Source organism: Rhinoraja longicauda, chromosome 9, assembly GCF_053455715.1.
Source record: "Rhinoraja longicauda isolate Sanriku21f chromosome 9, sRhiLon1.1, whole genome shotgun sequence".
Taxonomy (NCBI): domain Eukaryota; kingdom Metazoa; phylum Chordata; class Chondrichthyes; order Rajiformes; family Arhynchobatidae; genus Rhinoraja; species Rhinoraja longicauda.
The window spans coordinates 67,433,209-67,459,301 of record NC_135961.1 but is presented as its reverse complement, the minus strand read 5'-3'; the positions used below and the strand labels follow the sequence as shown (position 1 = coordinate 67,459,301).

The following is a 26,093-nucleotide window of genomic DNA, read 5'->3' as shown; positions in this document are numbered from 1 at the left end:
GCTGCCTGATCCGCTGAGTTACTCCAGCATTTTGTGTCTACCTTCGATTTAAACCAGCATCTGCAGTTTTTTTTTCCCTACACATTCAATCATGGCTGATTTATTGTTTGTAGGTTGAGCTTTCAGTGAAAATGGGAAAAATAGGATGTTTTTTTAATCAGTGTGCATCAGGATATTTTTTTTAGAAAAATATTATTTAATTATGGCAATAAAATATTTGTGTGTAACTTCTGTACATGCAGAAACAGTGACCTGTCCAGTCTTGAAGACGATCAGTGTGACTCAGAAAATTTGCCAATAGCTCAAGGGATGTTGAAGAAAGACTCTGAGGAATCAGAGGATTATACAGAAAAACCCACCAAATCTACCAGGACTGTGTCAAAAGATTCAACAGAGAAATCCAATGCGTTTGAACCAAGTAACGTTTTGGAGAATATGGTAATAATTAGATAATTTACAAAACTTCTGGAATTTAGAAGATTGAGGGGGGATCTTATAGAAACTTACAAAATTCTGAAGGGGTTGGACAGGCTAGATGCAGTAAGATTGTTCCCGATTTATTCATAAAATGCTGGAGTAACTCAGCAGGTCAGGCAGCATCTCGGGAGAGAAGGAATGGGTGACGTTTCGGGTCGAGACCCTTCTTCAGACTGATGTCGGGGGTGGGACAAAGGAAGGATATAGGTGGAGACAGGAAGATAGAGGGAGATCTGGGAAGGAGGAGGGGAAGGGAGGGACAGAGGAACTGTCTAAAGTTGGAGAAGTCGATGTTCATACCACTGGGCTGCAAACTGCCCAGGCGAAATATGAGGTGCTGTTCCTCCAATTTCCGGTGGGCCTCACTATGGCACTGGAGGAGGCCCATGACAGAAAGGTCAGACTGGGAATGGGAGGGGCAGTTGAAGTGCTCGGCCACTGGGAGATCAGTTTGGTTAATGCGGACCGAGCGCAGGTGTTCAGCGAAGCGATCGCCGAGCCTGCGCTTGGTTTCGCCGATGTAAATAAGTTGACATCTAGAGCAGCGGATGCAATAGATGAGGTTGGAGGAGGTGAACCTTTGTCTCACCTGGAAAGACTTTGGGTCCTTGGATGGAGTTGAGGGGGGAGGTAAAGGGACAGGTGTTGCAGGGGAAAGTGCCCGGGGTTGGGGTGGTTTGGGTAGGAAGGGACGGGTGGACCAGGGAGTTACAGAAGGAACGTTCTTTGCGGAACACAGAGAGGGGAGGGGATGGGAAGATATGGCCAGTGGTGGGGTCCCGTTGTAGGTGACGGAAATGTTGGTGGATGATATGTTGGATCCGCTGACTGGTGGGGTGGAAGGTGAGAACGAGGGGGATTCTGTCCTTGTTGCGAGTGGGGGGTGGGGGAGCAAGAGCGTAGCTGCGGGATGTAGAAGAGACCCTAGTGAGAGCCTCATCTATAATGGAGGAGGGGAAGCCCTGTTTCCTGAAGAACGAGGACATCTCGGAAGCCCTAGTGTGAAACACCTCATCCCGGGCGCAGATGCGGCGTAGACGGAGGAATTGGGACTAGGGGATAGACTTTTTGCAGGGGACCGGGTGGGAAGAAGTGTAGTCCAGATAGCTGTGCGAGTCAGTGGGTTTATAGTAAATGTCCGTCACTAGTCTGTCTCCTGTGATGGAGATGGTGAGGTCCAGAAACGGGAGGGAGATGTCGGAGATAGTCCAGGTGTATTTATGGGCAGGATGGAAATTGGAGGTGAAGTGTATGAAGTCAGTGAGTTCTGCATGGGTGCAAGAGGTAGCACTAATGCAGTCGTCGATGTAGCGGAGGTAGAGTTCGGGGATGGGGCCAGTGTACCTCTGGAACAGGGATTGTTCGACGTATCCGACAAAGAGGCAGGCGTAGCTAGGGCCCATGTGAGTGCCCATAGCTTCGCCTCTGGTTTGGAGGAAGTGGGAGGAGTCAAAGGAGAAGTTGTTGAGGGTAAGAACCAGCTCTGCTAGGCGGAGGAGAGTGTTAGTAGATGGGGATTGGCTGGTTCTACGGTCGAGGAAGAAACGGAGGGCTTTGAGACCATCCTTGTGGGGGATGGTCTCGAAGCCACCTTGTTTTGTCCAGTCACTCTACACTTCCATCCCCCACAAGGATGGTCTCGAAGCCCTCCGTTTCTATTAACTGAATTTAAATTCACATACTGATTTGATTTTGTGTGTGTGTAGAGTAACAGTCCAGTGGCAAACCCCTTCATAATTCAAGTTTTAAGACGACCAAATTGCTTATCTTTAATTAATCTCTATAAAATTTCTATAAATCCTTTAATAAAATATCCCCAGGCACTTCCTGGTTCTGCTGAACGATCAATATAGAGTGAGCAGCTGAACATTATAGAATAATTGTTTTTGATGAGGGAGCATTTGGTACATAAGTTAATAAGTGATAGGAGCAGAATTAGGCCATCTGGCCCATCAAGTCTACTCCGCCATTCAATCATGGCTGATTTATCTTTCCCTCTTAACCCCATTCTCCTGCCCCCATGGAATAATTAGCAGGTGAAAACAACTCAAAAGCTGCTTCAATGTCAATTCTTTCAGATCAGGAAAAAGTCTGCACAACTGTAGTCCATGATTGCTAAGCAATTTTCTTTGTATATGTAAACATCTGGCGGGGGTGAGATGTAGCATAGTCTCAATGTTAGGACAGGTTTGAAGGGATATGGACCAAATGCGGGCAGGTGGGACTCGTGAAGCTGGGACATGTTGGCCGGTGTGGGAAAGTTGGGCAGAAGGGCCTGTTTCCACACTGTATTACTCTATGACTCGATGTCTGCACATTTCAATTCCATGTGGCAAAATGCCGCGTGCATTGTGAGATTGGAAAATTATTTTTTTTTGCTGTGTCAACATTTTTTTTTGTTCTTGCAGTCAAAGAATGAGCAGCCGAAGAACGGTAACTCACTGATTCCTGAGCAGAGGACGAGGGTCTTGCCAGCTTGGATGCTGCAAGGTGTAAAAGAAATACAAAGCACTTCATCTTCTATCAATAAACAAGGTAAAAATATACTGTAAGCTAACAGCAAAACAGTAAATCTTTTTTTGATGGATGACTTTTATTTAATAGTTTTCCAGCTGGAATTGTCCAGTATTTCTGTGAAATTGGGTACATGCTTTGATCTAATTTAATGATTTTGTAAAATCTCTCGTGAAAAATAACAACATGGTACAAACTTGGAATAGTTTCTGCAATAGCACTGTTGAAATTGTTTCAAAAATATACCTTTAAGAGTCACAGTTCTACAACTTACTGAGTTTCAATGCGTTAAGTTGTCATTTGCCTTATGGAACTGCTGTGGATTGCTCAGGTTGCACTTACACGCTTTAGCTTGCACTATTATGGTCTGGTTTACTCAAGACAGTCACAAGTGTTTAGTTTAGAGATACAGTGCGGAAACAGGCCCTTCGGCCCACCCAGTCCGCACCGACCAGCAATTTCTGCACATTAACACTATCCTACACACACTAGGGACAATTTACAATTGTACCAATCCAATTAACCTACAAACCTGTACGTCTCTGGAGTGTGGGAGGAAACCGAAGATCTCGGAGAAAACCCACGCAGGTCACGGGGAGAACGTACAAACTCTGTACAGACAGCAACCATAGTCGGGATTGAACCCGAGTCTCCGACGCTGTAAGGCAACTCTACTGCTGTGCCATCGTGCCGCCCTAATTATCATAAATAACGAATTGGAACAATGAAGTTCATGCTTGTAGCAGCATAACAGGTTTTTAAACACAGTACACAACAGATAACATAATAGACAAAGAAGTTCAATAATTTAAAAACAACCACATAGTGCAAATAAAATATAGCCCAAAGTCCCTCGTGCAACCAAGGTATTTCATAGTTCGTAGTTTAGTTGCAGTTCGTGTTGTTCAAAAGCCTAATGGTTATTGAGAAGAAGCTGTTCCCTGAACCTGGCCATCAGTTTTCAGACTTCTGTACGTTTTTCTCGATGGCAGGAGTGAAATGAGAGCCAGGGTGGTGTGGGTCTTTGGTGCTGCTGGCTGCCTTTATGAGGCAGCGTCTCCTATAGACCCTTTCGATGATGTTGAGGTCATTACGGGTGATGGACTGGGCAGTGTCTACCACTTATTTTTAATCTCCTTCATTCCTGGGCGCTCGAGTTGCCAAATCCAGGCCGTCCTGCCACCATGCTTTCTACCGCACACCTGTGGAAGTTCAAGAGAGTATTCATCTCCATACTAAATCTCCTCAATCCTCTAGAACAGAGGACTGGATGGGCGTTTTTTTAAATTGCATCGATGTGCTGAGTCCAGGACATGTTTGCACAGAATGGCGGGATGTGGATCATGTGCAGGCAGAGGAGATTAGTTTAACTTGGCATCGTGTGGAACATTGTGGGCTGAAGGGCCATACTGTTCTTTGCTTAATGTAGATGTAAAGCTGCAGCAAGTAAGAATTTCACTGATCAAGTTGCGTTGGATATGAGAATTAAACACTAAAGACTCTTTGGGTGAATGTGGAAGATTTCCATATTCTATTCAATGAAAAGCAAGGAAGTACTTCCAATTTTCTTGCCAATATTTATCTCGATCAATAGGAGTGTAGGAAAATAACTGCAGATGCTGGTTTAAATCGAAGGTAGACACAAAATGCTGGAGTAACTCAGCGGGTCAGGCAGCATCTCAGGAGAGAAGGAATGGGTGACATTTCGGGTCGAGACCCTTCAGTCTGAAGAAGGGTCTTGATCCGAAACGTCACCCATTCCTTCTCTCCTGAGATGCTGCCTGGCCTCGCTGAGTTACTCCAACATTTTGTGTCTACCTTTATCTCGATCAATCTCACTAACCAACATCATTGCTGTTTGAGTCTTGTCTGAAAATTAACTACAGCTTTGCCTTCATTATAAAGATGTTCAAAATTTTAATGTATTTAATTGATTGAAGTTATAGAAATTATAGAAACTTACAAAATTCTTAAGGGGTTGGGCAGGCTAGATGCAGGAAGATTGTTCCCGATGTTGGGGAAGTCCAGAACAAGGGGTCACAGTTTAAGGATAAGGGGGAAGTCTTTTAGGACCGAGATGAGAACGTTTTATTTCACACACAGAGTGGTGAATCTGTGGAATTCTCTGCCACAGAAGGTAGTTGAGGCCAGTTCATTGGCTATATTTAAGAGGGAGTTAGATGTGGCCCTTGTGGCTAAAGGGATCAGGGGGTATGGAGAGAAGGCAGGTACGCGATACTGAGTTGGATGATCAGCCATGATCATATTGAATGGCGGTGCAGGCTCGAAGGGCCGAATGGCCTACTCCTGCACCTATTTTCTATGTTTCTATGTTTCTATGAATCATTGAGTACATGGAAGGTGATTTGTAAAATGGTTAAGTAATTTATTTGACAAAGATCTTTGTATCTTCTTCAGCTGGAGAAAGGTCAATGTTGTTCCTTTACTTAAGAAGGGAACTAGAGATAATTCTGGAAATTTTAGACTGGGGAGCCTCACGTCAGTGGTAGGGAAGCTGTTGGAGAGGGCTCTTAAGGATACCATTTGTCCTAATTTGGAAGAGAACAGTTTGTGTGGGGCAAGCCATATCTTACGAACGATTGTGTTTTTTGAGGACGTGTGGAACGTTGTGAATGAAGATTGGACACTGTTGTCTACATGGACTTTAGTAAAGTGTTTGGCAAAGCCCCTCGTGGTAGGCTGATTCAGAAGATTAAGATGCGTGGAATCCATGATGACTTGGTAGTTTAGATTCAGATTGCAAAGGTATGCCGTCCGAGAGAGGCACGGTGGTGCAGTGGTAGAGCTGCTGCCTTACAGCGCCAGAGACCTGGGTTCAATCCTGACTACGGGTGCTGCCTGTACGGAGTTTGTACGTCCACCCTGTGCCAGCGTGACTTTTCTCCAGGTGCTCTGTTTCCTCCCACGTTCCAAAGACGTACAGGTTTTCATGTTAATTGGCTTAGATAAAATTGTAAATTGTCCCTAGTGTGTTGGATAGTGTTAGTGTACGGGGTGATCGCTGGTCGGCACAGACTAGGTGGGCCGATGGGCCTGTTTCCACATAATAGAGTGTCATTGCACAAGAGGAACGGAAATAGAGGAAGAGATTGACGTTGTGGGTGACTTTAACTTCCCTAATAACGCCTGGGACTTCCTCTGCTGAAGATGCTTAGAGGGGCAGGATTTGTTAGGTTGAATTTGTTTTGTTGAAACAGGGTGTGGATAGTCTGACCAGAGGATGGACCACACTGGACCTTGCGTTGGGAAACGCGTCTGGCCAGGTGACCGGTGTTGTAATGGGAGAGCATTTTTGGAACAGTGATCATAACTGCATAACTTTTAAGAAACTTATAAATAAGGATAAGTCTAAACTTTGAGGAAGAAATTGCTAAATTGTCCAGAGATGCTGCCTGAATGTCTATCTTCTAGCATTATGGAAAGATAACAGAACTACTAGTATGTCGAAGTTAAACCAGCATCTGCAATTCTTTCCTACCAGTGTATCAATACACTTCCCTGTGTATCATGGAGAGATTCTTTTCCAGTTATATTCCATGGTAGTGCATTTTGAGTAAAATGCTCAATTGGCAATCAGTTAGACTGACACTTCAAACTCCAACTAAACTACGAACTGCTTGGCATCCACTAGAGACTTCGGGCTTTGTTTTGATTTTGCACTATATCGGGTTTTCATTATTTATTGAACTTTTCTTTTTCTTTTGTTTATGATATTATCTACTGAGCTCTACGTTTACAAACCTGTTTTGCTGCTACAAGTAACATTGTCAGTTTTGGTTCATATAACAATAAACACATTTGACTCTCTTGACACGGTTAATACCACTTGCTGATGGAATTACTTGAATGAAAGTAAATGTAAATATTACCATTATTATTTGAAAATACAATTTTCAATTAAAAGTTCTGGTTTTAAAGCAACTCAAACACTCGGGGTCATAGTATTAACACCCTGATGTGGAAAATCTGTATTTCATTATATAATAGGCAATGGTTCGATTGCAATCTGTGTTTATTTTATCTTATTCCAATTTAGTCTTATTGAAGTATTTTCGAGCTGCTGATCTTGGCTGACTTTTTTTTTGCTGTGTTTTTACTACAATTTAAAAAATCTCTACCACTAGATTTCTGAACGCATCCCAGTAAAAAGGCATGAGTAATGCATGAGAGTTACTTGGAAACCATTATGATCCATTTTACATCGTTTTGATGAAACTATTTTCATTGTTGATGTTATGGCAGGATTCGTACTATAATATTAAATAATCTGCTGAAGGTTCTACAGCTACTTGGAAGTATATATGAATATTTGTTGATAGGGCCGACACAGTGGAGCAGCAGTAGAGTTATTGCTTTACAGCGCCAGGAGCCCGGGTTCCATCCCGACTACGGGCGCCGTCTGTACGGAGTTTGTACGATCTCCTCATGACCTGCGTGGGTTTTCTCCGAGATCTTCGGCTTCCTCCCACACTCCAAAGGTGTACAGGTTTGTAGGTTAATTGGCCTTGTGTAAATATGAATTGTCACTATTGTGTGTATGTTAGTGTTAGTGTCCGGGGATCACTGGTCGGTGCCGACTTTCCGTGCTGTATCACTAAACTAAACTAAACTACTTTCAAATTAATTGAATGGAGCCAATAAAAACAATGCATTATGCAATAAAACTCTTAAGAAGTTCAAGACTGTTTTGTTTGGAATGTATCATCGGTTTATGTTGCTTATGGAAGAAATCTCTTGCATTGGAGCATTATCTACTCCAGCTCAGGTTTTCTGGGTTTCAAGGTCAGTTTATTGTCACATGTACCAATTAAGGTACAGCGAAATTTGAGTTACCATACAGCCACACTAAGTGAAAAGCAACAAGACACACAGCCACATAAAAGTTAACATAAACATCCACCACAGTGGATTCCCTATTCCTCACTGTGGTGGAAGGCAATAAAGTTCAATCTTCTACTTCTTTGTTCTCCCGCGGTCGGGGCAGTCAAACCATCTGCATTCGGGGCGATCAAAGCCCCCCGCAGCCGACGATCGAAGCGCACGCGTCGGGGCGGTTGAATCTCTCTGCGGCATGGAGCTCTCGAGTCGGCCTCTTCTTACCAGAGACCGTGGGCTTCACGATGTTAAAGTCCACAGGCCGCGGTTGTAGCTTCGATCCCTGGCAAAGGGATTGCAATCTCCGCGATGTTAAAGTCCCGCAGACTCCCGTGGCTTGGAGCGCCGGGTCATTCTCCAGGAAAGGCCGCCAAGTCCACAATGTCAGGCCACAAGTGGTGACGGAGATACGATATGGGAAAAAATCGCATCTCTGTTGAGGTAAGAGATTGAAAAAAAATTCCCCCAACCCCCCCACCCCCACCCCCGACATAAAACAAACCAAGGAACACTAAAACATACTTTTTAACACATACTAAAAGTAACAAAAAGAAGAAAGGACAGACAGACAGACTGTTGGCGAGGCAGCCACTGCTGGTGGCGCCACCCGGTGTTCAATGCTTTTGGGAACACTGGACAAAATTAAGCCACATTGGTTCTTTAGTCAGTGGCAGGATTCAATTAGAATACAGTTTATTGGTGTCATTACTCCATGTACACACCTTTTTCACTTTTCCCTAAATAACTCGGGTGCTGTCTGTGTGGAGTTTACACATTCTCCCTGTGACCGTGTTGGTTTCCTCCGGGTGCTCCGGTTTCCTCCCACATCCAGTTCACTATCCAGTGAAAGGCCTGGGTAGAGTGGATGTGGTGAGGATGTTTCCACTAGTGGGAGAGTCTAGGGCCAGAGGTCATAGTAACATAGAAAATAGGTGCAGGAGTTGGCCATTCGGCCCTTCAAGCCTGCACCGCCATTCAATATGATCATGGCTGATCATCCAGTTCAGTAACCTGTACCTGCCTTCTCTCCATACCCCCTGAACCCTTTAGCCACAAGGACCACATCTAACTCTCTCTTAAATATAGCCAATGAACTGGCCTCAACTACCTTCTGTGGCAGAGAATTCCACAGACTCACCACTCTCTGTGTGAAGAAATGTTTTCTCATCTCGGTCCTAAAAGACTTCCCCCTTATCCTTAAGCTGTGACCCCTGGTTCTGGACTTCCCCAACATTGGGAACAATCTTCCCGCATCTAGCCTCTCCAACCCCTTAAGAATTTTATATGTTTCTATAAGATCCCCCCTCAGTCTTCTAAATTCCAGCAAGTATAAGCCTAGTCTATCCAGTCTTTCTTCATATGAAAGTCCTGCCATCCCAGGGATCAATCTGGTGAACCTTCTCTGTACTCCCTCTAAAGCTAGAATGTCTTTCCTCAGATTAGGAGACCAAAACTGTACACAATACTCCAGGTGCGGTCTCACCAAGGCCCTGTACAACTGCAGCAGAACCTCCCTGCTCCTATACTCAAATCCTCTTGCTATGAATGCTAACATACCATTTGCTTTCTTCACTGCCTGCTGCACCTGCACGCTTGCTTTCAATGACTGGTGCACCATGACACCCAGGTCACGTTGCATCTCCCCTTTTCCTAATTGGCCACCATTCAGGTAATACTCTGCTTTCCTGTTCTTGCCGCCTAAGTGGATAACCTCACATTTATCCACATTATATTGCATCTGCCATGCATTTGCCCACTCGCCTAATCTATCCAAGTCACTCTGCAGCCTCCTAGCACCCGCATCGCAGCTAACACTGCCACCCAGCTTCGTGTCATCCACAAACTTAGAGATGTTGCATTCAATTCCCTCGTCCAAATCATTAATATATATTGTAAATAACGGGTCCCAGCACTGAGCCTTGCGGTACCCCACTAGTCACTGCCTGCCATTCCGAAAAGGACCCGTTTATTCCTACTCTTTGCTTCCTGTCCGCCAACCAATTCTCTATCCACCTCAACACTGAACCCCCAATACTGTGTGCTTTAAGTTTGTACACCAATCTCCTATGTGGGACCTTGTCGAAGGCCTTCTGAAAGTCCAGATATAACACATCGACTGGTTCTCCCTTATCCACTCTACTAGTTACATCCTCGAAAAATTCTATAAGATTCGTCAGACATGATTTGCCTTTCATAAATCCATGCTGACTTTGTCCGATGATTTCACCACTTTCCAAATGTGATGCTATCACATCTTTAATAACTGACTCTAGCATTTTCCCCACTACCCTTTAGTCAGAGGGTGGTGAATCGGTGGAATTGCCACAGATGGCTGTGGAGACCAAGTCAATGTTTATTTTTAAGGTGGAGATTGATAGGTTCTTGATTAGTAAGGGTGTCAAGGGTTATGGGGGCAAAGGCAGGAGAATGGAGTTGAGAGGGAAAGATAGATCTCCCATGATTGAATGATGGAGTAGACTTGATGGGCCGAATGGCCTAATTCTGCTCCTACAACTTATGAACATCCCAAAGACGTGCAGTTAGTCTAAATAGGCTGTTTACAACATCCCTATTTGTAGTCTCTGTAAATTGCCCCTAGTGTGTAAAGAGTGGATGCAAAAATGGGATAGGATAGACCTTGTGTGAGCGGGTTTCTTCTCTGCAGTGCTGTGTTACCTACCCCTCCCTAAACTAGGGAGCTTGAAGAGGTAGATAGGAAATAGATTAAACTTTTTAACAGTAGTTTATACTCTGGCAGTGTTCCTTGATATCTAAAGTAGCATCCAATTCTATTTAAATATATATTTTTATAATAAATCACAATTGCTAGATTCGTATATAATTTGTTGTCTCAATGTGAGTTAATGTTGGCATCCATTCTTACAAGAGCTCTTGGCTGCAGTTACAAATCAACTAGAATGATAGGTGGCTTGACATTTATTTCCTTCAAATACTCTCTTTATTTGTATTTGCTTTTGTACTAGTAAAGCTAAAAGATTATTACAGAAATCATTAAATTATTAAAATGAGAGGTGGAGCCCTGGTATATTTGGGTAAGAAAATATATTTTGAAGTTCCTACGATATGATACTAAATGATAAAACTTTATTCATCCCCAGAGGGAAATTGGTCTGTATGATTGGATGATTATAGTGAACAGATGGTTATCATGGATCGGTCCAGAACAAGGGGTCACAGTTTAAGGATAAGGGGGAAGTCCTTTAGGACCGAGATGAGAAAGTTTTTTTTCACACAGAGAGTGGTGAATCTGTGGAATTCTCTGCCACAGAAGGTAGTTGAGGCCAGTTCATTGGCTATATTTAAGAGGGAGTTAGATGTGGCCCTTGTGGCTAAAGGGATCAGGGGTATGGAGAGAAGGCAGGTACAGGTTACTGAGCTGGATGATCAGCCATGATCATATTGAATGGCGGTGTAGGCTCGAAGGGCCGAATGGCCTACTCCTGCACCTATTTTCTATGTTTCTGCTTTCTCCCCATATCCTTTGATTCCGTTAGCCCTAAGAGCTAAATCTAACTCTCACTTGAAAACATCCAGTGAATTGGCCTCCACTGCCTTCTGTGGTAGAGAATTCCACAGATTCACAACTCTCTGGGTGAGGAGATTTTTCCTCATCTCAATCCTAAATGGCCTACCCCTTATTCTTAAACTGTGACCCCTGGTTCTGGACTCCCCTAACATCGGGAACATTTTTCCTGCAACGTCAGCCATTCCTTCTCTCCAGTGATGCTGCCTGTCCTGCTGAGTTACTCCAGCTTTTTATGTCTATCTTTGTTTTAAACCAGCATCTGCAGTTCCTTCCTGCACATTTTAATTTTCTGTTGACTACCGGAGTTTGCCTCCACCAAACTCAAATAAAAACATCCTTGCAGTGGAGAACTATAACATAAATGAATCCCTTTTTCGTAAGTAAAACACTTAGTTAAGATTAAGATGCAAAAGGGTCCCAACTCAAAACGCTGTCTGCCCACTCCTTCCACAGATGTTGCCTGACCCACTGAGTTCCTCCAGCGTTTTGTGTTTTGTTTAAGATTCCAGCACCAACAGTTCCTAGTGTCTCTATTTAAGATTTCTAAAGCTTTTTTGGATGAGTTGTATCTCATAGGGTCTTGCATTTAAAAACCCCATTATAATACAGCAGAAATCTTTTGATCTAAACGCTTTGACATTGCATTCCATTTTGTAGTGATCTCTTTTGTTAATGAAAAAAGAACAGCAAAATGTGCTCATCAAAACAGAAATTATAGCAATTTTTACAGGATTCTGATTCAAAGGGTAGCATTTATTGCCATAGTATCACTATGGTGTCCTTAAAGAGGTAGTTTAGTTTAGAGACACAGCACGGAAACTGGCCCTTCGGCCCACAAGTCCACGCCGCCCAGCGATCCCAGTACTGTAGCATTGTCCCACACACTAGGGACAATTCACAATTTTTACCAAAGCCAATTAACCTTCAAACATGTATGTATTTGGAGTGTGGGAGGAAACCGGAGCAGCCAGAGAAAACCCATGGGGTCACAAGGAGACACTGTACAAATAGCACCCATAGTTAGGATTGAATCCGGGTAACAGGGGCTGTAAGGTAGTAACTCTATCGCTGCGCCACTGTGCCGCCCCAATGGTGATTCTTCACTCCTTGAATGGTGAAGTAGTGTGGATCTCTCTGCATAGCAACTCCTACAGTACTCCTGCTATAGGAAGTTCCTATGCAATGTGTAGGGAGGAACTGCAATTACTGGTTTACGGTCTAGAAGGTATTGAGTGCAGCGGGACAGGCAGCATCTCTGGAGGGAAGAAATTGTGAAACATTGCATTTTCAAATCAATAAGGTGTGAGACTTGGAGAAACCTGCAGATGGTAAGGTGTGAAACTTGGAGAAACCTGCAGGTGGTAATGTTTTATGCATCAACTGCCAGGCCCTTAATAGCAAGAGTTGATTTTGACATTCGAAGGAGCTTCTGTGAAATATGGTCGTTTATGAATGAATGAATGAATAAGTTTATTGGCCAAGTATGCATATACAAGGAATGTGCCTTAGTGCTCCACTCACAAATGACAACACAAACATACAGTTAACAATTAAGAATAAAGCATAAACACATCAAAACAATAAGGATACAACATTACGGTCTAAATATGTGGGTGAAAATAAACCAGAGCAAAAAAGAGCCTACAGACTTTGGTTATTGAGTAGAACTATCACTCGTGGGGAAAAAAAGCTGTTTTTATGTCTGGCTGTGACTGCTTTGACAGTCCGGAGTCGCCTTCCAGAGGGAAGTGCTTCGAAGAGTTTGTGGCCAGGGTGAGAGGTGTCAGAGATGATCTTGCCCGCTCGCATCCTGGCAGGGCCGTCTTTACAGCATTATGGGCCCCGGGCAAAGCAGTGTACTGGGGCCCCTCCTCCTCCCACCCTCCCCGTCGCCCCCACCGTTACTCTCCCCCACCCCCTTTCCCTACCAGCCCCCCCCCTGTCGTGCCGGCGAAAAGCACTTACCGAAAAGCACTTAGCGATGGACTTAGCGATTAGCTACATTGTTGCGAAAAGCACTTACAGATCGCTGTGAGAAGCACTTAGGGATGGAAAATGTTGCGAAAAAAGCACTTATTGAACCTACATTTTTAAAGTAGTATTTATTTATTGCAAGTCACTTAACATACACAGATCAGCATGGGGCCCCTATGCTCATGGGGCCCCGGGCAAGTGCCCTTCAGGCCCATGCGTTAAGACGGCCCTGCTTCCTGGCCCTTGCATTGTCCAGTTCGTCAATGGGGGGAAGGTTGCACAGCTGAACAACCTTCTCAACTGTGCGAACGATCCGTTGCAGCCTCCGGATGTCGTGCTTGGTGGCTGAGCCAAACCAGACCATGATGGAGAAGGTGAGGACGGACTCAATGATAGCAGTATAGAATTGGACCACCATTGCCTGTGGCAGATTGTGTTTCTTCAGTTGCTGCAGGAAGTACATCTCCTCTGTTGGGCCTTTTTGACTGTGGAGTCAATGGTGGCCCCCCCCTTTTAAGGTCCCTGGAGATGATGGTTCCAAGGAACTTAAATGACTCCACAGATGTGACTGTGGTGTTGTTGATGGTGAGTGGGGGGAGGGGAGGGGGATCTCTTCGAACGTCTACAATTAGTTCCACTGTCTTGAGAGCATTGAGCTCCAGGTTGTTGCGATGGCACCAGGATGCCAGCTGTGTCACTGCACCAAATTGCACCAATGATGGATGCAGTTAATGATCAGCGTGTCAAATGTGTGGCCAATCAAGGTGGCTGTTTCCAGCTGCTTGAATGTTTAATTTTATAACATGTTAGTCCTTTCATTAAATATTAATTTTTCTTCTTGCTTAGCTGCAGGGAAAGAATAATGGGAAACCGTACTGAAATACTAAGCTATTGGTGATCAATGGTTAGTTGTGGTAGAAATACTATGATGAAAAATCCTTCAGTAACAGCCATCATTAATTAGTGCAAGAAGATGTCGCTGGCATTTTCACGATCCCTTGAGTTTCACGTAAAATTGTATACTCTGAAATCAAGTCTTAAACGTGCAATAGGTGTCAGAATTGATTGTTGCCCCGCACTGCTTCTCTTGCCAAGAACATTACTCACGGTTCCAGGTGGCTTCTAGTCAACTCAAGAACCTCGCTAACTATTTGGCCAAACAAAACTGGGGTGGGCTGTATTAAAAACTTGCATTTAAACTTCAATGTCCGAGCTAGTTTCAAAGCGATGAGGGATGGTGACTAGATGTAAGGGCGGCACGGTGGCGCAGCGGTAGAGTTGCTGCCTTATAGTGAATGCAGCGCCGTCAGAGACTCGGGTTCGATCCTGACTAAGGGCGCTGTCTGTACGGAGTTTGTACGTTCGCCCCGTGACCTGCGTGGGTTTTCTCCGAGATCTTCGGTTTCCACCCACACTCCAAAGACATGCAGGTATGTAGGTTAATTGACTGGGTTAATGTAAAAATTGTCCCTAGTGTGTGTAGGATAGTGTTAATGTGCGGGGATCGCTGGGCGGCGCGGACTCGGTGGGCCGAAGGGCCTGTTTCCGTGCTGTATCTCTAAATCTAAATCTAAAATCTAAGGCAAAACAGATATCGATTATAGCACAGGTAGAGTACTTTTAGTTTTTGGAGATACAGCGTGGGAACAGGCCCCTCCGCCTACTGCATCGTCGCCGACCAGCGATCCCCGCACATTAACACTATTCTACACACTGGAGACAATTTACATTTTTACCAAGCCAATTAACCTACAAGCCTGTACGTCTTTGGAGTGTGGGAGGAAACAGGAGAAAACCCACGCCGGCCACTGGGTACAAACTCCGTACAGACAGCACCCGTAGTCGGGATCGAGCCCGGGTTTCTGGCGCTGTCAGGCAGCAACTCTACCTCTGTGCCACCCAAGTCAGAGAGGGAACATTTTGAAAAAGCTCGTGTGGAAGGAAAGGAATGCACAGGGCACTCGTGTAGAGCATTGAAAGTTCTCTTGTCCAAGGGGAGTTAAGGGCTCTGCTTCGAGTCCTGAGATGAAGGGCAGTAGTTGTGACTTATGGTTGAACGATGTAGAATTGGTTTGGGAAAGATTATGGAGGAATATATCAAGAGTGTTTAATTGTCATATGTACCCACAACAAAACAATGATTTTCTTACTTGCTGCAGCTCGGGTACTGTCCAATTCACTTCAACCATAATGTGGACTTTGGACTTTGTCTCTTGATCGGATGCTGTATCTTCCCCTTTGCTTTACCTATTGTACTTGAGTTTGACCTGATTGTATTTATCCATAATATTATCTGGTTTGATTGGATATCAAGCTTTTTACTGTAGCTTCTTGCTATATGTGACAATAATAAACTTAAACATAACAGGCTTGTTAACACATCACAGAGATAAAATATTATCATTTTAAAAATCAAATAAATTAATAACTAATGCTAGGTAGCCATAATGGTGTAAAAATGAGGTCTACAGTCCATAGAAGTTCATAGTTGTTGATGTTGTCAATCCTTATATTTTATAACTATATTAGTTTATAGTAGTTTATTTTATAGTATAAGCACTGTTTTGGTTGCACTGTGGACCTCATTGTTTGCACCATTCTGGCGACCTATTATACATATATATATTGTGAATATTTTGAAATACTTATAAGGGGACAAGGGTGAGAACTAATGGTGATCAGGTCACATTACTTGGTTCGGAGCTATTTTATATTCCTGTACGTTTGCACACCTGCAGTGGGTATTGTTATTTGTACAAAATGTTCCCAAAGCAACATTTCTAATTCAATGTGAGTGGCAGTAAATTTGCCGTAACGAGGCACTTGTTTCACCCTTCTTGTGTAATCAAGATCAGATACTCTGCTTGACTTGGTTACATTTAAGATTGAGATAACTTCAAAGCACGCCTCAAGCTAAAGTTTGTTCATTCATTACAAGTCTTTGACAGAGGCCTTTTATGGATTATTTCATAATTTTAATTTTGACATTCGTAATTACAAACCATATTGACATCATTACCATTTAAGTCAAGTCAAGTCGAGTCAATTTTATTTGTATAGCACATTTACAAACAATCCACGTTGACCAAAGTGCTGTACATCAGTTCTGGTACTGAGAACGAACATACAATGGCACACAAAGATAACAGCACATACATAAACAGTTCGCAGCGCCCCCTCAGAGGGCCTCAAACGCTAGGGAGTAGAAATAGGTTTTGAGCCTGGACTTAAAGGAGTCGATGGAGGGGGCAGTTCTGATGGGAAGAGGGATGCTGTTCCACAGTCTAGGAGCTGCAACCACAAAAGCGCGGACACCCCTGAGCTTAAGCCTAGACTGCGTAATTTAAGTAAATTTAAGTAATCATGGACCTCATTTGTTTAAACTAATTTATAATTTATTTTAAAGAATGTGTCCATTAGATTTTAAAAAAAATTTTAAGACATTAAATGAACTGTTTTTCCTGAATGCTGATTAAAATTATCTCCTTCAATTCCTTCAAAGCAGCACTTAACAAATGATCAAAGACCATAGATCTATTAAGCTGCTCCCCCTCAGGGCACTGAGTAAATAGTATACCCACGTAGAGGTTTAATCCTATTCTTTTAATTACCTGGATAAAATGGGCAGCAGAGCTGGTTCAAATGATGCCATATTTTTTTTTTTCTAATTCTGAGATTTTGATCAAAGGTGGAAGAAAATGCTGTTAACATTAAAACTTGCATCATTTTTCTGGGCCAGTCATTCTTTCAGTATTCCATGTTTTCCTATAACTGTCTGATGATTATATTCTCCAGACAGTTATTAAATATAGGGTGGCGCAACTAGAAGAGCTGCTGCCTCACAGTGCCAGAGACCCGGTTTCGATCCCGACCTTGGATGTAGTATGTGTGTGTGGAGTTTGCCTGTTCTCCCTGTGACCTTGTGCATTTCCTCCGATATCTTCCCACGTCCAAAAGGCATACGAGTTTGTAGGTTAATTTGCCTTTGTAAAATTGCTCCTAGTGTGTAGAGGATGAATGCGGCAGTGGGATAACATAGAACTAATATGAACAGGTGATCGATGGTCGGTGTGGACTTTGTGGGCTGAAGGGCCTGTTTCCATGCTGTATTTTTCAATTCAGTTCAATTCAATAATATTGAACCAAGTCCATCAAACAATTGCATATCTGCCTAATCTTTATAATCTTCAACCTTTTGGTTAAAATTTGATCCCTTCAACACAATGAAGAGTTTTTGGGGGAACAAAAGAGATCCCTTCAACACAATGAAGAGTTTTTGGGGGAACAAAAGAGATTCATGCAGGGAGAGAAATTTCATTTAACCATTACTTTTTTTAATTAAGTTTTATATTTGTGGTTTCTAGTTTTAGGAGTCATAAGGAAATGCAGATGCTGGTTTACAAAAAAAACACAGAGTGCTGGAGTAATTCAGCAAGTCGGGCAGCAACTCTGGAGAACATGGATAGGCGATGTTTCGGGTTGGGTCCCTTCTTCAGACCAGAAGTTCCTCCTAGTTTTCGGATTCTGTTTATGGCTAGTTTTAAATGCATCATGGTTGTGGTTCTTTCAGATTTTTAACAAAAAAACATTTGGGGTTTGTGTTTCTTTGCCGTTGAAAGTAAATTTATTTATTCTGAGCTTTTCTTCTTAACTTGTATGTCCAAGATGCAAAGACAGACACAATACAATACAATACAATACAATACAATACAATACAATATATCTTTATTGTACAGGGGTACAACGAGATTGGGAATGCGCCTCCCATACGATGCAATAATTTAGTTAATTTAAACAACAGCAACCTAATGAAACAAATCAAATTGTAACAGTTTTAAGACAGAAAACTGTCTCACAAATGCTTGTCGGGCAGCATCTTTGGAGAAAAGGGATGGGTGACTTTTCGGGTCCAAGATCAATTGAGGTTGATTAATGGGATCCTATATCGTGGAGGATTTCTCAACTAATCGTTGAGATGGACATTGAACAAGTTAGGGCTATATGTGGATTATTGCAAATGGGTACGATGGAAACTATGAGAATATTTATGCCTTCCATAATCATTTGTATGTTCTACAGCATAACCAAGTAATCTGCATTGATCTACATGATGTTTTCTGGCATTAGAGGCAGGAAACATGTTCCCAATGTTGGGGGAGTCCAGAAGCAGGGGCCACAGTTTAAGAATAAGGGGAGGGCCATTTAGAACGGAGATGAGAAAAACCTTTTTCAGTCAGAGAGTTGTAAATCTGTGGAATTCTCTGCCTCAGAAGGCAGTGGAGGCCAATTCTATGAATGCTTTCAAGCGAGAGCTAGATAGAGCTCTTAAAGATAGTGGAGTCAGGGGGTTGGGCAGAAGGCAGGAACGGGGTACTGATTGTGAATGATCAGCCATGATCACATTGAATGGCGGTGCTGGCTCGAAGGGCCGAATGGCCTACTCTTGCATCTATTGTCTATAAAAGCTGTACTCTTAGTTTGTACTGATAGATTAAAATGTTGACAAAGGATTTGCATTTGGTTCACTAAATTCAGAATAAATGCAGATTTGCTTATATTGTACATATTTCAAACTGCTGGACCTCCTTCCCAGGAGAAAAAACTAGTTTGTTGAACGCGGCCTATATTTTCCCCACTTAACATGCCCATTTGCAATTGATTCACATTCGTCCTTTTATATCTAGTCAAATTTCTTCAAGAAAATTAAAATTGTAAATGATATGTTCGAATACAATTATACTTGGACATTGATTGGTATGGGTGTCAGAGGTTATGGGGAGAAGGCAGGAGAATGGAATTAGGAGGAAGAGATAGATCAGCCATGATTGAACGGCAGAGTAGACTTGATGGGCCGAATGGCCTAATTCTACTCCTGTCACTTATGATCTTATGAATGCAAATGTTAAACTTTTAAAACGAATTGTTTTGCCTTGTTTTAATCTATGGCAAAGCTGCTTGAAGAAAGCTCTTTCTTGTTTATCTTAGTTTAGAGACACAGTGCAGACACAGGCCCTTCGGCCCACCGAGTCCGTGTCGACCAGCGATCCCCGTACACGAGCACTATCCTACACATTAGGGACAATTAAACATTTTTTACCGAAGCCAGTTTACTTACAAACGCGTATATCTTTGGAGTGTGGGAGGAAACCGGAGCACCCGGGGGAAAACCCACGCGGTCACAGGGAGAACGTACAAACTCCGTACAGACAGCATCCGTAGTCAGGGTTGAACCAGGGTCGTTGGTGCTGTAAGGCAGCAACTCTACTGCTGTGCCACCGTGCCACCCTTGTTCTCTTCAATTTCTATCATCGTTCAAAGTTTATTTTTGTGAAAGGTAATCGTCAAGTATTCACAAACACTGCAAAAAAAAGGAATTGGAATAAAGCCATGCTTTATTGCATTATTTTTTCATGATGGGAACAGGTAAGGTAAATGCACAGAGTTTTTTACCCAGTGTAAAGGAATCAAGAATCGGCGAACTTAGGTTTGAGGTGAGAAGGAAAAGATCTAATAGAAACTTGGAAGGCAACGTTTTCACACAGATGATGGTGGGCGAACGGAACGAGCTGCCAGAGGAGGTAGTTGAGGCTGGGACTATAATGACACTTGAAAGACATTGGGACATGTACATGGATAGGTAAGGTTTAGAGGGATATGGGGCAAATGTGGGCAGGTGGAACTAGTGTAAATGGGGCATCTTGGTTGGCATGGCTCGATAAGAAAAATAAAATTTAAAAAACTGAGGCCGATAAAATGACAGGAGACTTGCACTGGATTTAAACAACAGTGATTATTTATGATTCCTGGCTTATTTGTGTGTTGCATATTCTATGTAAGACAAATCGGTCTACTGGTGAAAGAACTGCAGTACTTACTAATAATTACCTAGCTTATAGCATATTGGCGGGCACAATGGCGCAGCTGTTTGAGTTGCTGCCTCTCAACGCCAGAGACCCGGGTTTAATCCTGACCTTGGGAGATGTGTGTGTGCAGTTTGCCTGTGTGCGTGTAGGTTTCATCCTACATGAAGGTATTTATTCACAAAGTGCTGGAGTAACTCAGCAGGTCGGGCAGCATCTCGGGAGAGAAGGAATGGGTGACGTTTCGGGTCGAGACCCTTCTAAGGGTCTCGACCCGAAATGTCACCCATTCCTTCTCTCCCGAGATGCTGCCCGACCTGCTAAGTTACTCCAGCAATTTGTGAATAAACACCTTTGATTTGTACCAGCATCTGCAGTTATTTTCTTATATTCATCCTACATGATGTGTGTGTGTGCACTGCAGTTTGCCTGTGAACATGTAAGATATCCTCCAGGTCCTCCCGTTTCCTCCCACATTCCAAAGATGTGTGGGTTTGTAGGTCAATTGGGCCCCATAAATTGTCCCTAGTGTGTTGGGAGTGGATGAGGAAATGGAATAACATAGAACTAGTGTGAACGGGTAACCGATGGTTGGCGTGGACTCGGTGGGCCGAAGGACCTGTTTCCATGCTGTATCTCTAAAGCAAACTCAACATTATCAATGTTTAATGAAGAAGGGTCTCAACCCGAAACGTCACCCATTCATTCTCTCAGGAGATGCTGCCTGTCCCGCTGAGTTATTCCAGCATTTTGTGTCTACCTTCAATTTAAACCAGCATCTGCAATTTAGATTTAGAGATACAGCGCAGAAACAGGCCCTTCGGCCCACCGGGTCCGCGCCGCCCAGCGATCCCTGCACATTAACACTATCCTACACCCACTAGGGACAATTTTTACATTTGCCCAGCCAATTAACCTACAAACCTGTACGTCTTTGGAGCGTGGGAGGAAACCGAAGATCTCGGAGAAAACCCACGCAGGTCACGGGGAGAACGTACAAACTCCGTACAGACCGCACCCGTAGTCAGGATCGAACCCTAGTCTCCGGCGCTGCATTCGCTGTAAGGCGGCAACTCTACCGCTACGCCACCGTGCCGTTCTTTCTTAAACATTATCAACCCCAGAATGAACATGAAGGCTGGTATTTTAAAGTTTTGTTCAGCATCCAGATGTTAATTGCTACCATTGCACAAATGATGGTACACTTAGCAGATAAATAGCTACCAGTCTATTATTGCATAAGCAGATATTTCTAACATTTTGATTTTAATCTTATAAAATTGCTGTGAGTAATTTACTGCAAGCAAATTGTTGAATATAAAAACAAGGAGAAAGTTTATTCTTCCACAAGTAGATTTTCCTTGGCATTGTTCGTTGTTTGTTCAGTCGAGCTGTTGAAGTTGAGAGAAATACCTGTCTCCCGTGGGACAAACCTATTTCCTGGTTCTAAGAGCAGTGGTGAAGTATTTGTGCTTCCTGGCAGGAGTAGGTTTCGACTGACGAATTTGAAGAAGACTAGCTTTCATTGGCTGCGTTTACTGAAGGTCCACAATGGGTATTGAGTTTGAGTTTAGTTTATTGTCACATGTACCGAGGTACAGTGAAAAGCTTTTATTGTGTGCCAACCAGTCAACGGAAAGACAAAACACAATTACTATCGAGCCGTCTGCAGTGTACAGACACATGATAAGTTCATAAGATCATAGGTGAAAAGGGCAGAATTAGGCCATTCGGCCCATCAGGTCTACTCCGCCATTCAATCATGGCTGATCTATCTCTCCCTCTTAACCCCATTCTCCTGCCTTCTCCCCATAACGCCTGACCCCTGACACATGAAGGGAATAACGTGAATAACGATTAGAACAAAGTAATGTCCGATCAAAGATATCCAAGGGTTTCCAATGAGGTAGAGAGTAGTTCAGGACTGTTCTTTAATTGTTGGTAGGATGATCCAGTTGCCAGATAACAACTGGGAAGAAACTGTCCCCGAATCTGGAGGTGTTTGTTTTGCCCGTTGGGGGAGGGGAGAAGAGGGCGCGGTCGCGGTCGCGGTGTGACTCGTCCATGAATATGCTGCTGGCCTTGTCATAGAAACATCGAAAAACATAGAAAATAGGTGCAGGAGGAGGCCATTTGGCCCTTTCAGCCAGCACCGCCATTCATTGTGATCATGGTTGATCATTCACAATCAGTAACCCGTGCCTGCCTTCTCCCCATATCCCTTGATTCCTCTAGCCCCTAGAACTCTATCTAACTCTCTTTTAAATTCATCCAGTGAATTGTCCTCCACTGCCCTCTGTGGCGGAGAATTCCACAAATTCTCTGGGTGAAAACGTTTTTTCTCAACTCATTTTTAAATGGTCTCCCCTTTATTCTTAGACTGTGTGACCCCTGGTTCTGGACTCCCCCAACATTGGGAACAAATCCTTGTTGAGGCAGCGTGAGGTGTAGATGGAGTTAATGGAAGGGAGGTTGGTTTGTGTGATGGTTTGTCTGGGCTGTGTCCAATTTTCCTGCCTTTTGAACTGCAACAGGCTCTGACATGCCCCTCCGCATGCACAAAATATTGAAATACATTTTGTGTTTATATATTCCTGTGAGATATTCCAGCAGCATAAGAATATTCCAAGATGCTACCAGCTGTGTGTGTGCAAAAAATGAATAATCACCCATTGGGGCAGCACGGTGGCGCAGCAATAGAGTTGCTGCCTCACAGCAACCTGGGTTTGATCCTGACTAGGGGTGCTATAAGAAAATAACTGCAGATGCTGGTACAAATCGAAGGTATTTATTCACAAAATGCTGGAGTAACTCAGCGGGTCAGGCAGCATCTCAGGAGAGAAGGAATGGGTGACGTTTCGGGTCGAGACCCTTCTTCAGACTGATGTCAGGGGGGGCGGGACAAAGGAAGGATATAGGTGGAGACAGGAAGACAGTGGGAGATCTGGGAAGGGGAAGGGAGAGGGGAAGAGAGAGGGGAAGAGAGGGACAGAGGAACTATCTAAAGTTGGAGAGGTCGATGTTCATACCACTGGGCTGCAAGCTGCCCAGGTGAAATATGAGGTGCTGTTCCTCCAATTTCCGGTGGGCCTCACGATGGCACTGGAGGAGGCCCTGACTGTACGGAGTTTGCACGTTCTCCCCGTGACCTGTGTGGGGTTTCTCTGGGAGCTCCGGTTTCCTCCCGCACTCGAAAGATGTGCAGGTTTGTAGGTTAATTGGTTTGGTATAAATGTAAGTTGTCCCTAGTGTGCAGGATAGCATTGTTGCGCAGGGATCGCTGGCGGGCATGGACTCGATGGGCCCATTTCCACGCTGTGTCTCGAAACTAAACTAAACCAAGATTGTAAGCATTTACGCAGTTCGTAATTTTGTTATGAAATGAACATAATATTTAATTCTTTATCAGATTGCAACCCCATCAAGTGCTGGAAACTAAGACCTGGGTATTGCGGTCTGTGGACAGGAAGATGGAAAAGGCATTTGGCTCGCTTGCTTTCATTGGGAAGGGTGTTGAGTAGAAAAGTCAAGACATAGCTGTATAAACGTCGGTGAGACTGCACGTGGAGCACAGTGTGCTTTTCTGCTCTCCCAGCTGCAGGAAGGATGTCATTAAGTCAGGAAGAGTGCAGAAAAGATTTGTCAGGATGGAAACTGGATTTGCAGGGTTGATTTAGAGGGAGGCTGGATTGGCTGGGTCTTTGGAGTATAGGAGGCCCACCGTTGGTCACCCATTCATACTGATCAGTCTGAAGAAGGGACTACACCTGAAACGTCACCCATTCCTTCTCTCCCGAGATGCTGCCTGACCCAGCATTTTGTGTTTACCTTCGTTTTCCTACCCTTTCATACTAGTTCAACATTATTCCACTTTCTCATCCGCACCCTACATACCAGGGGCAATTTACACAGGCCAATTAAACTACAAACCTGCATATCTTTGGGATGTCTTTGGAACAGGTACAAGATACTGAGTTGGATGATCAGCCATGATCACATTGAATGGTGGTGCAGGCTCGAAGGGCCGAATGGCCTACTCCTGCACCTACTTTCTATGTTTCTATCTTTCTATGAAACTGGTGCACCTAGACGAAACCCAGGCGATCACAGGGAGACCGTGGCCACACGTGGTCTTTAGTCAGAGGGTGGTGAATCTGTGGAACTCTTTATCACAGAAGGTTGTGGAAGCCAAGCCAGTGGAAATTTTTAAGGCAGAGATGGATAGATTTTTGATTAGTACAGGTGTCAGAGGTTATGGGGAGAAGGAAGGAGAATGGGGTTAGGAGGGAGAGATAGATCGGCCATGATTGAATGGTGGAGTAGACTTGATGGGCTGTATGGCCTAATTCTACTATCACTTATGAGAACTTACAAATTTCACACCGGCAGCATCCAAGGACAGCATCGAACCCGGGTCTCTGGCGCTGTGAGGCAGCAGCTCTACTAACTGCACAATTTGCTGCCCACAAATTTGATGGAAAAAAGTTGTTGAATAATGTAGCGTGAGTTTTCAACTGATGTGCACAGACCCCATGTTGTCTATGAGAAAAAGCACTGCTATTGATGAATGGCTTGCCGCTTGTTAATTTTATTTTGCTTTAGGTAAAGGAAGGGGAAGAGGAAGAGGTGAAGCAGAGCAAACCAAAGATGAGGTAACTCGGGCAGGAAGGAAAAGAAATGAATCGTCTGAGAATGATGAAGGAAATGAAGTGTCAGAACAACCACTGGAGAAAAAGGGCAGAAGGAAAAAAACTGAGGCCAGCGAAAATGGAAAACACGCAAACGACAAGGTAAGAATTATCTGTGGGGGGAATATTATTTTCAATAATCTGCTGTCTTAATTTCCCATCATATTATGAATGAATGAATACTTTTTTTACTATTAATAGTTAGAATATAAATTAACCACATTGCTCTCACATTTAGCAAATACTGCGATACAAGAGATAAACTGCAGATGCTGGTTTATACCAAAAAAGACACAAAGTGCTGGAGTAACTCAGCGGGTCAGGCAGCATCTGTGGAGAACATGGGTAGGTGACGTTTCACAGAGTGCTGGAGTAACTCAGCGGGTCAGGCAGCATCAGGACGTCAAACTGAAGAAGACCCGAAACATCACCTATCCATGTTCTCCACAGATGCTGCCTGACCCACTGAGTTACTCCAGCACTCTGTGAAACGTCACCTATCCATGTTCTCCACAGATGCTGCCTGACCCACTGAGTTACTCCAGCACTCTGTGAAACGTCACCTATCCATGTTCTCCACATATGCTGGCTGACACACTGAGTTACTCCAGCACTCTGTGAAACGTCACCTATCCATGTTCTCCACAGATGCTGCCTGACCCGCTGTGCTGTTCTAGCACTTAGTTTTTTAAAACATGTTTTGTGATGTTTAAGAGGTTTTTGGATATGCACAATGGTCTTTTTTTTTATCATAGTACCTTCTGACAAGTCCTTAAGTTGTGGACTGCCCTCACTAAATCTTTATCTCCCTACCTCAGTTTTTCCCTTCAAAGACATTTAAAACCATTTAATAGGAATCTGAGGGATAACTTTTTCACACAAAGGGGTGGTGGGTGTATGGAACAAGCTGCTGGAGGACGTAGTTGAGGCAGGGACTATCGCAATATTTAAGAAGTAATGAGATAGGTACATGGATAGGACAGGTTTAGAGGGATATGGGCCAAACGCAAGCAGGTGGGACTAGTGTAGATGCGTCGGTGTGGGCAAGGTGGGCTGAAGGGCCTGTTTCCAGTGTATGACTTTATAACAGACCCTCAGCATAGAAGCACCGTAAGGCTGCGTACTCTCCCCTCTCAT

The 26,093-nt window shown here is 43.7% G+C and overlaps 1 protein-coding gene across 1 annotated transcript in view; it reads left to right on the top strand.

Moving 5' to 3' along the window:
* aplf (aprataxin and PNKP like factor) overlaps window positions 1-26,093 on the top strand; it is a 58,495-nt gene that overhangs the window by 4,760 nt on the left and 27,642 nt on the right. The window contains exons 4-6 of the mRNA XM_078405665.1: window positions 243-438; window positions 2,886-3,012; window positions 24,871-25,058. Of these exons, the coding sequence (XP_078261791.1) occupies window positions 243-438; window positions 2,886-3,012; window positions 24,871-25,058 (511 nt within the window). The remainder of the gene's footprint in view (window positions 1-242; window positions 439-2,885; window positions 3,013-24,870; window positions 25,059-26,093) is intronic.